The sequence below is a fragment of the Lissotriton vulgaris genome, chromosome 4_1 (assembly GCF_964263255.1).
Source record: "Lissotriton vulgaris chromosome 4_1, aLisVul1.2, whole genome shotgun sequence".
In the NCBI taxonomy this organism is placed as follows: domain Eukaryota; kingdom Metazoa; phylum Chordata; class Amphibia; order Caudata; family Salamandridae; genus Lissotriton; species Lissotriton vulgaris.
The window spans coordinates 228,703,568-228,716,930 of NC_141691.1; the positions used below are offsets into that span (position 1 = coordinate 228,703,568).

At 42.6% G+C, this 13,363-nt stretch overlaps 1 protein-coding gene across 4 annotated transcripts in view; it reads left to right on the forward strand.

Annotated features, from left to right (window-relative positions):
* KIAA1210 (KIAA1210 ortholog) overlaps nt 1–13,363 on the forward strand; it is a 540,680-nt gene that overhangs the window by 472,704 nt on the left and 54,613 nt on the right. For all 4 annotated transcript variants that reach the window (XM_086918565.1, XM_086918567.1, XM_086918568.1 and 1 more), the window contains exon 7: nt 3,957–4,133. In XM_086918565.1, coding sequence (XP_086774691.1) covers nt 3,957–4,133 — 177 coding nt within the window. The remainder of the gene's footprint in view (nt 1–3,956; nt 4,134–13,363) is intronic.

The window sequence follows — 13,363 nt, forward strand, 5'->3', positions numbered from 1 at the left end:
GACATACACCCGAAAGGACCACAAGGCCACCACCCAACAAACACCCTTTATCCTAGGAGCCATCGAAGCCAAGTAACAGGATGAGCTATAAGGAATGTTCAGCAACGCATTTACCACCAATAGGCAGCTACATGCAAGCCAGACTTGGGGTACCAGCACATATGCTAACCCAAAACACAACCACTGGGAATACTTTATTGCACCAATACTTCATGATACCAAAGGTGCACGGAGCGGACCATCATGTTCCAGGTGCTGTTGGATGACACGCAAAAGCAAATCACAAGCTTGTAGGCAGCACCGGGCCCATCTCAGCATCAACACGAGCAGCATATTCCAACAGGACGCCAGCACTAGGGTATGCATGACAGATGCAGAATAGGGCCTCCTTCCACAGCCTGCCTTATGGCCGTGAATGTATGATATGTGTGGATGCACACTGACATTAGTAGCAGAGGCATCTAGGGAGGTGAGACATCAGTGAACACCTAACCATTTTGACATCTGAACTTAGGGACATTGTTATAATTTGAAGGAAGAACAAGCTGCAGTTTAGTATCTACTGGCTCTGCTAAGTCCTTTGTTTTGTAGGTTCCTGCAGCTGCTGGTCTTGGGGTGTTTTGGGTACTCGTACGTTGTGTATGTTTTTTCTCTGACATTCTTTAATTGCGTACATAGAGTTCTTAATGACCTTTTAGACATTAGCTGCGTGTTATGACAGTAGAGAGTAAAAATCTGTTTGCACCTTTGCTGGACGCTGTCGGAATGAATACGTAAAGTGAATGATGATTTTGAATATTTGTTTGTTTTAAATAACATTGGGCTAGCAACTCCGGTTGCTTTTTTGTAATGGTTTTGATGATTAAAATGCTGTGAGTAATGATTACTTTATGGAATAGAAAATTGTAATATCAGTTTATCTACTGGGGTCTAATACTTATATGGACTTTATGGTGGCATAAACAACATAAGTAAACGAAAACAAAACTAGTTCCAAACGTAAAACACAAAATGGTGACAATCATTGGGGAATTTACAATTGTGCCCAAAATTGTGAATTGACAAAAAGGGTTTGCATCACCGTTGACTAGTAAAAATAATTCTTCATCCTTTGTTTTTTTGTTCTTGTTGATTGACCTCTTTTGAACCACATCAAAAACGTTACGTGGGCTTAGAGCCAGCTCGTTGCTTACCATTGGTTGGCTTTCTTGCCACTGTAATTTACTAGCTTCTTATTTGATGGTTTGCCTTTTTCTTCTTGTGTTTGTCCCTCCCCTAGAGCATAGATTCTTTACCATGCTTTTGATTGGATGACTCTACTCACATTCAGGGTACTACGTTTGTTCTTTTTCTTTAAGCCCTCCTCGAGAGCGCACTTTTTTCTTGCTCTCTCTTGTGCTATCACCCCCCCCCCTCAAAACCTTCTACCCGATTCCCAAACCTTCCACTTTGTCCGTTGTTTCCCCTACCCATGCAGTTATTTATCTCCCCACCCTCCCCGTTTAAAGCTCCTCCACTGCTCCCTATCCCACTTCCATTTGCTTCCACCCTGCCTACATGATCTTTGCTCTGATTTGCCCTGCCACCCTCTTTCCCTCTCTTACACACCTGCAGCTCTGTGTGTTGCTTTGCTACTCCTCTCCCCACCCGGCTCTGTTATACTCCCCATCCCTGTTGGTTCCCTCCACTCATTTCTCTGTTGCTCCCTCATCCTTCACGGGCATTTCAGTTATTTTCTGGGCACGGCCTGCCAGCTGCCTTTTGCTGTCGTGTGCTTCACCGCAGTTGAAGTATTTTTGCAGCATTAGGGTAACTTATTTTTTTTATTAAGGAACTAGCCCCTGCAATATTATGGATTTAAATGCATGCATGTTAAAGCATGCTCACTTTTACAGAACTACGCACCTTTTCTTTGGCGATGCTGTGCAAATTCCATTGTAATACTTCATGCACACAGAAGAATTGTAACCGAAACATTTCAGACGTTCTGCTGACGGATATCAAGCAGGATGAGGAAAGGAAAGAGCAAAGAGTGATTCGTGAGCAAGGATGGGTTGCATGTGCTCAGCAGTGGTATTGCTTTGTTTGTCCAGAGACGCCTACTGCCCAAGGAGCAATCCGAGCTGACCTGCATCAGGCATCTAAGGGAACATACTTTGTTCGATCAAAGCATCCCATGCATCGGGCCCTCGTGGCGTCACAACTGCCACTACAACATTTCTCTTAGAGAAGACACATTTTAGATCGTAAAAGATCGATAAGTTTGACAAGCTTCGAGTATTCCAAGCTGTAGGAAAGTACACTGTTTGGGAAACCCCTGAGTAATAATGAATGACGTTGTTGTAAAACATGGGTCACAATCGAGGGTATTAAGACGAGCACGGTTAACTTTTGCTCCTCTCACTCATTCTAGCAGACTTTGACCTGGCCCTAAACTAGTTTAAAATGTTTAGGTTAAATTTGTGGTTTGGCCATATCCCAAGTGTGCTATATGCTGATGTTATGCTTGTGCTAGATTGTTTCCCAAGAAGTTGATTTATTCGTAAATACATTACATATTTTAAACGTTAAATACATTAGACAGATTCCACAAATTAGCAATAAAGTAAACATAAATGTAGATCATGGTCTGTTTAAAAAGCAAGATATTGGAAATCTGAAGGCAGGAAAAAGACCAATTAAATGTTTTCTGTAAATAAACTGTGGATAGTGATAGATGATAACATGCAGTAGATCCGGCTAGTTGCAAAAAGCAGCAATGTAGTGCAAGCTCAGTGGTGGTATGCATTTGTTTCAATTAAACCCATCGATGTCAAGCGCTTTTGTTGCTGTGTTAGCTTTGATTGTGTCTGGTCTAGCTTGTGGGCGTACAGTTTGGTGTTCCGCCCAACTGGAGGTCTGAACATGGACATCATTTGCTCCATTGCAGGCAGATCCCTAGAATCACCCTCTGTAAGAAGAACAATGTTGCATTTATCGCCGAGTTAGTGATACATGCACCTTACAAATTGATTACAGGCTTCATTCAAGAACCACTTGCTGTTAGGAAATGTGAGTTGATATGCAACCGTCAGAACTACTAGTGGCAACAATGGACCTCTAAAGCATTTCAGTCTATGAGTGATGATAGTGAAGAGAGAAGTGCAGTGTCATAAAGAATACTACAAACAATATCCATCAGTATCTTAAAAAAAAGTCACTCTTTAAGATATGCAGCAGAGCTCCACTGCTCAAAAGCATGCAGAGACACCTTAAGAGTTTCATTTTAATAAATCCCTGATTTTGGGCAGCCGCGGTAGCCCAACAGCTGGTGCAAGGTCGTAGAATACCTAGGTGCTGCATTCATAAGATTGGAACAGTTCACCATATCAATCCGATTTTGTAAGGCATCGAGGGAATAATGGAAATCATTGATTGTGCTAGTAATCAGGTGTGAAATGAGGATCTGATGAGTTCTAATGGCAGCTGTCGATCATATAGTCTGCTGCGATGTACATTAATCTTTAAAACAATTGTTAAATTACAGGCACATTTGTTGAGGTTTGAATTGAGATGTTTTTCTGTTTCTTCTTTAAAAAATATTATAAGATGTTTACATGTTTTATGTAAAGCAATATGCACTTAGAAATAAAAGTTAATACTTGCATTCCAATAAAGGAATGCACTACATCAGGGGTCTCCAAACCGGTCCTGGAGGGCCGGATCCATTCCAGATTTTTTGGATATCCCCATTGAGATACATGTAGTAATTTTAAAAATCTGGCATGGATCCGGCCCAGTTTGGAGACCCCTGCGCTACATGAATTGGAAAGTGTGTGAGAGCATCTTGGACTAATTATTGTACGGATGTAGCGATCACGAGAAGGCATTGCTGGTGCTAATTGGTGCTAGCAGCACAGGTAATATTGTGAAAGACAGCATAACAACAGTAATGGCATTTTACTCCATTATTACAGCTTTCTTCGGAGTCATTGTCCAGACCCATTAGCCCGTTGTCCTCCATCCTGCTTCCTGTGGATTTTGACCTCCCTGCCAGTACCTTGGGCTGTCTTGATAATTCTGCAGCAAGACACAAGATCTGTGTAAATCCACGGAGACACAGAGAACGTGCCAAAAGGAGCAAGATTGCAGGGGTAAGTCTCTTACGCCACGATAGCTTGGTGTAAAGCTGAGGGATGTCATATTGCATGAAATGCCGGAAAGCTTTTTTCATTGAGTGCAAAATCATTGGCACACTTTGTATTTTCATGATATGAAAACGTTTTTTACTTTCAACTCTGCAGACTAGGTCTCATGGATGGTGTGCAGTAGTCAGAGTAGGATATAACGATGCAGACAAATAATGTATCCCTTCTTGATCCAGGGTGACATATTATCTATGTTTTGCTTACTATGGATGGCTTTCAAAAAGCTTTCATTGGGTAGTAATTATTGGACGAGGTAGGAATTGTATCATTTCTCATTTTCACTTACGTGCTGCTACCACCCTGGACAATATTTATGGAAAATCCCCACTTTTGTTATGAAGAATGTTGGCCTTTTACAACTTGGGACAAGAAGTAAATTTGAGCAACAACATACCTTTTGATTAAATGGCAGTTATTTTTGTATAAAAATTCTCTGTACTAGCATTTCCAGACAATTTCATCAAACCCATAACTTCCCATTCAGACTCAATTCAAAGTACTACACTTGATTAGCACAGGGAAAAATAAATGTAATAAGGATTCTCTCACAAATTCACAAGTCTGTTACTCCATGAAGAGGGAGTGGGCATGAATAATTTTACAATACAATTGCTATACCCATAATCAAGTATTGTCTGGAATACACCATTAAACCTCAGCATAATACCGGGTTTGGCTAGGTCTTGATTACATTCATATCGTGACTTTCAGAAGAAGGAAAAGCTACTCACCTGTAATTCTAGTTCTCTTCCAGGCGAATCCTCATCAAAGACATCAGCACTGTATTGTGGGCATACAGGAACAATTTCAAATGTGCTATTCTTGTTTTTACGAATCTTCTGCTCCCCTCCTAACTTGCTATGTACCATTTTATTATCTTATTCTTTGCTGACCCATTTTGGCTGTAACCTTTTGGTTTGGTAATCCTATTTGATAAGTGTTTTAGTATTCCTTTTTTTTTTTTTAAGAGATATCTTATAGTTTTAATTGCGTTTGGTTTTCCCCTTAATTCATCTTAAATCTCTCCCAGTCTCCTTTTCCATTCTATTATTGGGGCCCATATCCTCCGACCGGACTCTTTTTTTTTTCCCTCCCTCTTTTTTCATATAAGGCCATTTCTAAGATATATATAGCCAGTTGTTTTAGTATTCCTATCTGATACCTGTACTGTGATTGTTACCTCCCCTTCCATCCAATTGTAAAGCGCTCTGATATCCTTCTGCATCATGTTCGCGCTATATGAAACTTTATAAATAAATAAATATATGTATACCAATATGTACCATAGTAATTTAAATATGTTGGCTGCTTTAAGTAGGCTAAAATTGGCCAGATTTAATTGAATCTTTATTTTAAAAAGAAGCCAGTTATATAGACATACGTTACATTAAAAAAGGCGACTATAGAAAATCTTTCACAAACCTATTTGAAAGCACAAAGAAAAGGAATATGAAACTTTGTAAACCAATAGGTTGCAATGCAAAGCACAGAATAGTACACCGGCACTGTGCCTTTAAGAACTTCCCAGTAGCCCCTTTGTTCCCTCATGCCTCACAGGTGACAGTTCAGATCATTTTTACAGAAATTGGGACTCCTTGGTTGAAGCAATTGTTGAGAGCTGTAATAGTTCCAGTTCGGAGAAGTGGAAGTGTTGCTTATGACTTTGATGAGGATTTCCATGAAAGATAACTAGGAATACAGGTAACGTTTCCTTATTGTCCAGGGGATCCTCATCAATAGTCATAAACACTGAATAAAATAGCAAGCCAATTTCACAAACAGGCGACATAAAATAAAAACAGCTGCAACAATCACCCAAAAAGGTTATGTCCTGGAACTGATGATTACAAGGGTTAAAGTCTGTATACTCAACCATTGTGAATAATGGGTTATGTTGCACCACAATGTAAAATGGAAAATGCCACGACCATTTGTCATGATGTAATGCACTCTGAATAAAGGCTCAATAACGTTTGTTAACATAAAAAAGGTTCCTTAAAGAAGCCTGCCCTACTTGAGTATCTGCTCTAAAGTCTTAATCTAGGCAGTAGTGTCTAGTGAATGTATGAACCGATCACCAAGTAGCTGCCTTACATATCTCTGAAATTGGAACATTTCAAAGAAGGGCTATGGTAGCATCCTTTCCCCATGTATAATGTGCTTTAGGCCTCACAAGACTGGGTTTTTTGCTATCTGGTATTAAAGAATAATGTATGATGCAACCCATCTAGAAATAGATTGCTTACAAGAAGGCAAGCCTTTATGGGTTGGACCATAGTCTTATAGCCTTGGTTTTGTCTAGATACAATTTCAGGACTCTTTTAATGTCCAGAGAATGCAATGACTTTTCTACTGGCGTTGATGGATTAGGGAAAAAAGTGGCAAGGAATTTCACTGCAGGGTTTGAAAAATCCACTCACCCACTTATGTTTGTGATATTTAATTAGGACGAGCTATTTTTAGGTCCTACTCGCCCTTTCTGTGGAGTAGGAAGACAAACTGACTTTAGACCTCTGTCTCTGAAAGTAGAGTAAATGTGACAAGATAGCAAGATTTAAAGGTATCTTTATTGCTTTGAATGAGCAATGAGCAATTAAAATGCCCTTAAATCTAGTTAACTTGTCACATTTGCTTGGCTTTCACAGACGGAGGTCAAGTGCATTACAGTTGGGTCGAGTAGATATTTTAACTTACTAGACCTACCTGTCTAGTAACAATTTTATGATTTTTCGAGCACTGAATTGGTTAATGTGGAATTCTGAAACCACCTTAGAGAGAAAACAGGGGTGTACTCTCATAACTATACTATTACTATGAAATACAGCGAAAGGTTCAGTGGTGCTTCGAGCCCAAATCTCTTTATTTCTACACACAGAGGTAATAGAAACTTGGAAATCTGCGTTCCATGTAAGATGTTGTAAAGTGGCGCTGAGTAAGGATTCAAAGAGAAGCCTCATTAATTTAGAAAGAACGATGCTTACTTCCCAAGGAGAAATGAATGTAACTGTTGGAAACCCCTTTTTAAGGCCTTCTAGAAAATATTTAATCACGGGTATTTTAAAGAAGGAGGTTTGTGATGGTGAAGTCCTATAGGCAGTAACTTTAATAGAAAAAAACTGGAAGAAAAACCTTGCTAAATGAAGAACAAATGATATTAGTACATCTTCTTGACGGGAGGAATGGTTGTGGTTCTTCTGGATGCACCAAATGCAAAATCTCGTCCACTTGACTGCATAGGATTTTGTGGTGGAGTGAGTCTTGGCTTCTCTTAGAATGTTTGTGCACTCTTGTGGAAGATCTAGATGGCCATATTGCAGGAATTCTGGTGCCAAGGGGCCACACTCAATAATGGAAGTTTTAGGTGCAAAATCCGGCCTCCGAACTTGTATTGAAGATCCTATCTGCACGGCAATCTCTTGTGTGGTAGCTCTCTCAGGTGAAGAAGATTCGTTAACCAGCAATGTCGAGGCCATTCAGGTGCTCTCATTATCGATCTAGTTTTGGACTTGTAGAATTTGATGACCGCTGTCGGTTTGAGACGAATTGGGGGAAATTATTATTATTTTTTTTTTTTTTCTTGTATAGCGCGCAGATGCCGCAGCCAAGAGGCGTCCCGGCGCTTTCCGGAGATGGTAAACACAACACGGCAAGAGTAGACCAAGTGAGAAAGCTAAACTGAAGAAAATAGGAAGGTTTTCAGAGCCTTCCTAAAAGGGAGCAACTCAGGAATGGAGCGGAGAGTGGCAGGAAAAGAATTCCAGAGTGCTGCCGCCAACACTGAGAAAGAGCGACCACCCATTCTGGCTCTTTTAAAGCGTGGCACTATGGCAAGATTTGCACCTGAGGGACGAAGGGCTCTGGAGGGAACATAGTGTTGAATTGTCTGCGATAGAATAGGAGGGGAGGCAGACTTAAGAATTTTAAAAGTTAGACAGAGAGCTTTAAACTTAATTCTTTGCCCCACAGGTAGCCAATGGAGGTCTTGGCTAGTGCGGCGAGCAGACACAAATTTTGGAAGGCCAACCAGCATCCTGGCCGCCGCATTTTGCACCCTCTGAAGGCGAGCCAATTCAGCTTGGTTCACACCCAAAAACAAGGAGCTGGCGTAGTCCAATCTGGTAAGAACCAGAGCTTGGACTATGATCTGTCTGATAGCCGCATCAAAAAACTTGAAGATGGGTCGGAGGCACCGCAGAGCACCAAAACAGGTACCAGCTACACGCTTAGTGTGGGATGTGAAGGAGAGTTTATCATCAAGCCATACCCCGAGATTTCTGACTTCGGCCACGGGGATGGGAGCAGGGCCCAATTCAATGGTGGCCATCTGATCTCCCCAGAGTCCGCTTTCCCTACCAAAAATAATAACCTCGGTCTTAGAGGCATTAAGTTGGAGTCGGTTGTTAGCCATCCAGCCTGCCACAGCTTTAAGGGCTGACTGAAAGGTAGGGGCATCCATGTTGGAATCACCATTAAGTGCCACCGCCAGCTGTGTGTCATCGGCGTATGACACCATGGTGAGACCGAAGCTATGGGCTACCTCCGCCAGTGGCTGAACATATAAATTGAAAAGGGTAGGGCTGAGGGCCGAACCCTGCGGGACGCCCTGATGGATGGAACGAGAGGCCGAAACAAAGGGGGGGAGTGGATACTTTAAAGGTTCGATCCGCAAGGAAGGATCGAAACCATTCCAGGGCTAACTCTCCAACTCCGGCCTCCATGAGACGGTGTAGGAGGATCTGATGGGAGACCGCATCAAAGGCGGCACTAAGATCCAATAGGATCAGTACCGCCGTCTGACCCTGGTCCAACATCCTCCTAATATGTTCCACCATAACCAAGAGCGCTGTCTTGGTGCTATGGCCCGCTCGAAACCCATTCTGGGAGTTATCCAGAATATTAGCTTCTTGCAGATGTGAAGATAAAATGCGATTGGCATGAGATTCTGCTAATTTAGCGAGCCAGGGAAGAAGGGAGATCGGCCGTTAGTGTTCAGATTCAGGCTTTTTGAGAATAGGGATGACGGTCGCCTGCTTCCATGCCCTAGGAACACTACCGGTAGTAAAGGACAGATCCATCAAACTGTGCATTGCAGGATAGCAGCACTGGGCGAGTTCCCGGAATTGAATAGGTCTCATAGGATCGTCCGGGGAGCCGGATTTGACCTTAGTCGTCAAAGCATTAAACTCCTCCAGAGTAGGGCTAGGGATGATAAGCAATGGCTTAGCAACTGTAGATACAGTGATGTTCTCTGTGATGGGGGACTGCAGAAAAAACCTATAGATAGCTTCCACCTTTTCAACAAAAAATGAGGCCAGATCCTCGCACTGAGCCAATGAGGCTTCAAGAGTAGTGGTATCAGTCTTTTTGCTTGTGAGGTCATTGCAAACCCTAAAGATGACCTTGGTGGGATTAGTGCTGTTCTTGATCTCCAGAGAATAGAAAGCAGCCCTAGCTGAACAGATAGCCCGATGGTAGACTCTGGTGCAGGCTCTGTAGGCTGACTTAAGGTCAGCATCATAATTTTTGCGCCATGCGCGTTCTGCTTTTTTGCAGGAAGATTTAAGCTTTTTGAGAGATTCGTCGAACCAAGGGCTAGAGGGACTCGATCTAGTCTTACACCTCCTGGCCGGTATAAGGGTATCCAATGAATGATTTAACCATTCACAAAAATTGTCATACCCACGAGAGACCTCTGTAGGTGGTTGGGGATGATGTTTCATCAATAACTGATGAAAGTGCTCAAGATCTAACTTTCTCCAAGGGCGTTTGAGGGTATCAGAAGCATTATTTCTGGGGGAAGAAGTAGAAGTAAGAATGTGGACTTCGATCAAATAGTGATCGGTCCAGGCCATGGGTCTCGGATGGAGCACAGATATATTGGTGGTGAGGTTCGTCATGAAGGGATCTAACAAGTGTCCACCAATATGGGTAGGTGCTTGTACTAGTTGGCTAAGTTGGAATGCTTCAAGATCGGCCAATAAACAGTGGACCGAGTTGGCAAGAGGGGCTTCCATGTGCAGATTAAGGTCGCCAATGATCGTGAAATTGACCGTTTTCATGACTAGTGAAGCGACAACCTCCGGAAGGCTGCGACAGAAGGCGCCCTCAGGACCAGGCGGCCTATAGATTAATAATCCCGAGAAGGTAAAGTGGGGGCTCACCATGATGTTAAAGTGCGCGCTCTCACACCCTACTATGGTGGTGGGTTTCCAGGTGCAGGGATAGCAAGATTTAACCGCCACTGCGATGCCTCCGCCTCTAGTGTTCCGGTGATGAGAGTACATGGTGTAGCCAGCCGGGAGGGCTGTCTATAGAAATTTTCCTCACCAGTCTATCAAAAGGCCATTCCCTTTTGACCCTGGTTGGGAGAACCTGGATGCGTAGCCGTGGCATTATTTGTTGTTCACACCCGCAAACCAATCTATTTGCACATAGCCCCACTCTCGAAAAATGTCTTGCAAGACTTTGTCATTTATAACCCAGTTGTGCTTTTCTTGAAATACTCAGCTGAGCGAATGTGCCAGAACATTCTCAGCACCGGTGAGATGAATAGCTGTTATGGTTAGGGTCCTGGTTATTAACCATTTCCAGATGGCTGGAGCGTCTAGAGACAGGGGTCGAGAATGAATTCCTCCTTGCTTGTGCAGGTACTGCATTGCTGTTGTATTGTCAGTCTGAACAAGCAGAGAGTTTGTTGTTATTAATGGAAAAAACGACTTCAGGGCCAGAAGGACCTCATTCAATTCTAGAAGATTGATGTGATAAGTCTCTCTTTGTCCGACCATACCCCTTGAGTTTGCAGGAGTCCCATGTGATCGCCCCAACCTTGGTGAGAGGCGCCTGTGATCAAAGTTTTAATTAGCCGATGGAATGGTATCCCTACTAATAAGTTCTTCGGTTGATTCCACCTTGGAAGAGATTGTTTTTCATGCTGTGAGAGGTCAGTTTGTTCTCCCAGTGATCCGAGAAAGGATGCCATCGATCCTCTAGGCATTGTTGTAACGACCTCATGTGAAGCCTTGCATGTGGAACTAGAAAGATGCAAGAAGTCATTGACCCACAGTAGAGAGGTGATCTGCTGCACCTTTGGATGATGTGTGCATAAGATATTGACACTTCAGACTGATTGATAATACCCTCTCCTCTGAAGGATACACTTTTCCTGACTGAGTTTTAAGGATTGCTCCAACGTATAATATCTTTTGAGTTGGGTGGGTAGTAAACTTTTTGAGGTTTACCTGCAGATCCAGGTTGGTTATTGTTCTGAGGCAATACTTGAAATGTTTCTCTGTCTCTATTGCTGATATGCGTTTCATTAGCCAGTCATCCAGGTAAGCATAGACCAAGATTTTTTGTTTCCTTAGTCACACTGTAACAACTGCCATGCATGTTGTGGGTGTTCAAGGGGTTGACTAGCCCAACAGGCAGAACTTAGTATAGATAATGGTTTGTGCCTACTCTGAAACTGATATTTTTGAGCTTTTACTATTATTGGAAAATGAAAGGAAGTGTCTTGGAGGTCTGCTGAACAACCAGTCTCCTTGGTAAAGTTGAGGGTATATCTGGTGTTACACCAACATTCTGATCTTCTTTATGTATTTGTTTAGTACTCAAAGATCAAATACAGGTCTGAATTCTTTGTTTAGTCCTATTTTCGGCACCACAAATATCGGGAATAAATGCCCAACCCGTTCTGATGATGAGGAACATCATCCACTGCATCCTCCTGCAGTAGATTGTTGACATCCCTTTGCATTAAGTCTTTCTGAAAAAGCGATGTTTTAGATGGTGAAACTGAAGGAGTAGGAGATCTGAAGTGAAGAGAATAACCATTCTGAGCAATACTTAAGACTCAGTTGTCTTTTGTTATTAAGCACCACACTGCCAGGTGCTTGTTAGTACTACCCCCACCCCACTGGAGTGGAAAACTGAGGAAGAGGAAGTAAAGGCGCATTGCTTTGCCAGAGGTTGTCCAGTGAAGGCGGACTGCTGCAGTGTTCCCCTACCTCTTGATGGTTTTCGTGGGTGAAGGGGCTGTTTCGACTCCTGTTGGTGGTGTTGGTGAGACCAATGAGAGGTTTAAATGCTCTGAGGAAAATTTCTCCTGTTATAGGGTCTGTGCCACCTACGATATTCTCTCCACTTTTCTAGGCCAACAGCCTTTAAGGTGTCCATCCCAGTTTTCATTTGGGACTTCTCGTCATCTGCATGTGACCCAAAGAGTGGGTTCCCTGAAAACGGCAAATTCAGACCACGATGTAGTGCTTCTGGTTTGAGGCTGGTGAGTCTGAGCCAATATGATCTACCTGCACAGATTGCATGACAATATCCATGAGCAGTTACCAATGATGACAAGGTGAGCAAACTGGCGAGTACCAACCAGTATCTCTACGGATTGTGCTTACTTGAGGTACTTTCGGACTCCTCTCCCCCTTGTTTCTTGGATAGATATGAGACTTTGTGTGGTTGGTTGAAAACTTGTTTAGAAAAGAACACCTGATGGTGGCCATGACTAAAAAATGAGTGTAGCCTTATCTAGGAGTATACAAATACCCATTTTTTGATCTAACTCTAAAAAGTTGCAGTGTTCTATGTAACCAAGTCATTTGTGTATGGATGTTTTCCAGGTGGGCCTGAAGTGTGGGTGGCCGGTTTTTGAGTGGTTGGGGCCATTTTTTTTTGTTACTGGGGGCCGGTTTTGCTGCAGTGCTGCAATATTGGTCCCCTGTAACAAAATCAGCATCAGTGCTTCTCGCTAGCACATCCTCCCCCCTGAGCCCAGTCCAACTGAATTGCCAGGGCTGGTTTGTGTTTCCCAGTCCGGCCAAATCCAATACCAAGATAATGCAATAGTTGGGAAAATGCATTCTACTAGGCAACCAGTTCTCAATATCAGGGTATCAATAGCTCAACAGGTATAAATACCATTGTCACTATTTATTTTTTACCCTGTAATGTTGCTTTTTAGCAGTTGGCTATGAAAACGTCACTACAGGTAATTGTGCCTCATTCAGCTTAAAACGATACCCTGAGCAAAATTATACAAGTTTGTGGTTCTGTGTGAAATGCCCTACGCATTGTTTCGGTTCACATTGTGTTCTAGATCTCGTCTACACAGGACGAGATCCCTCTGAACATATTGATTTAGACATAAATGCTCGTCAGATCAGGATACC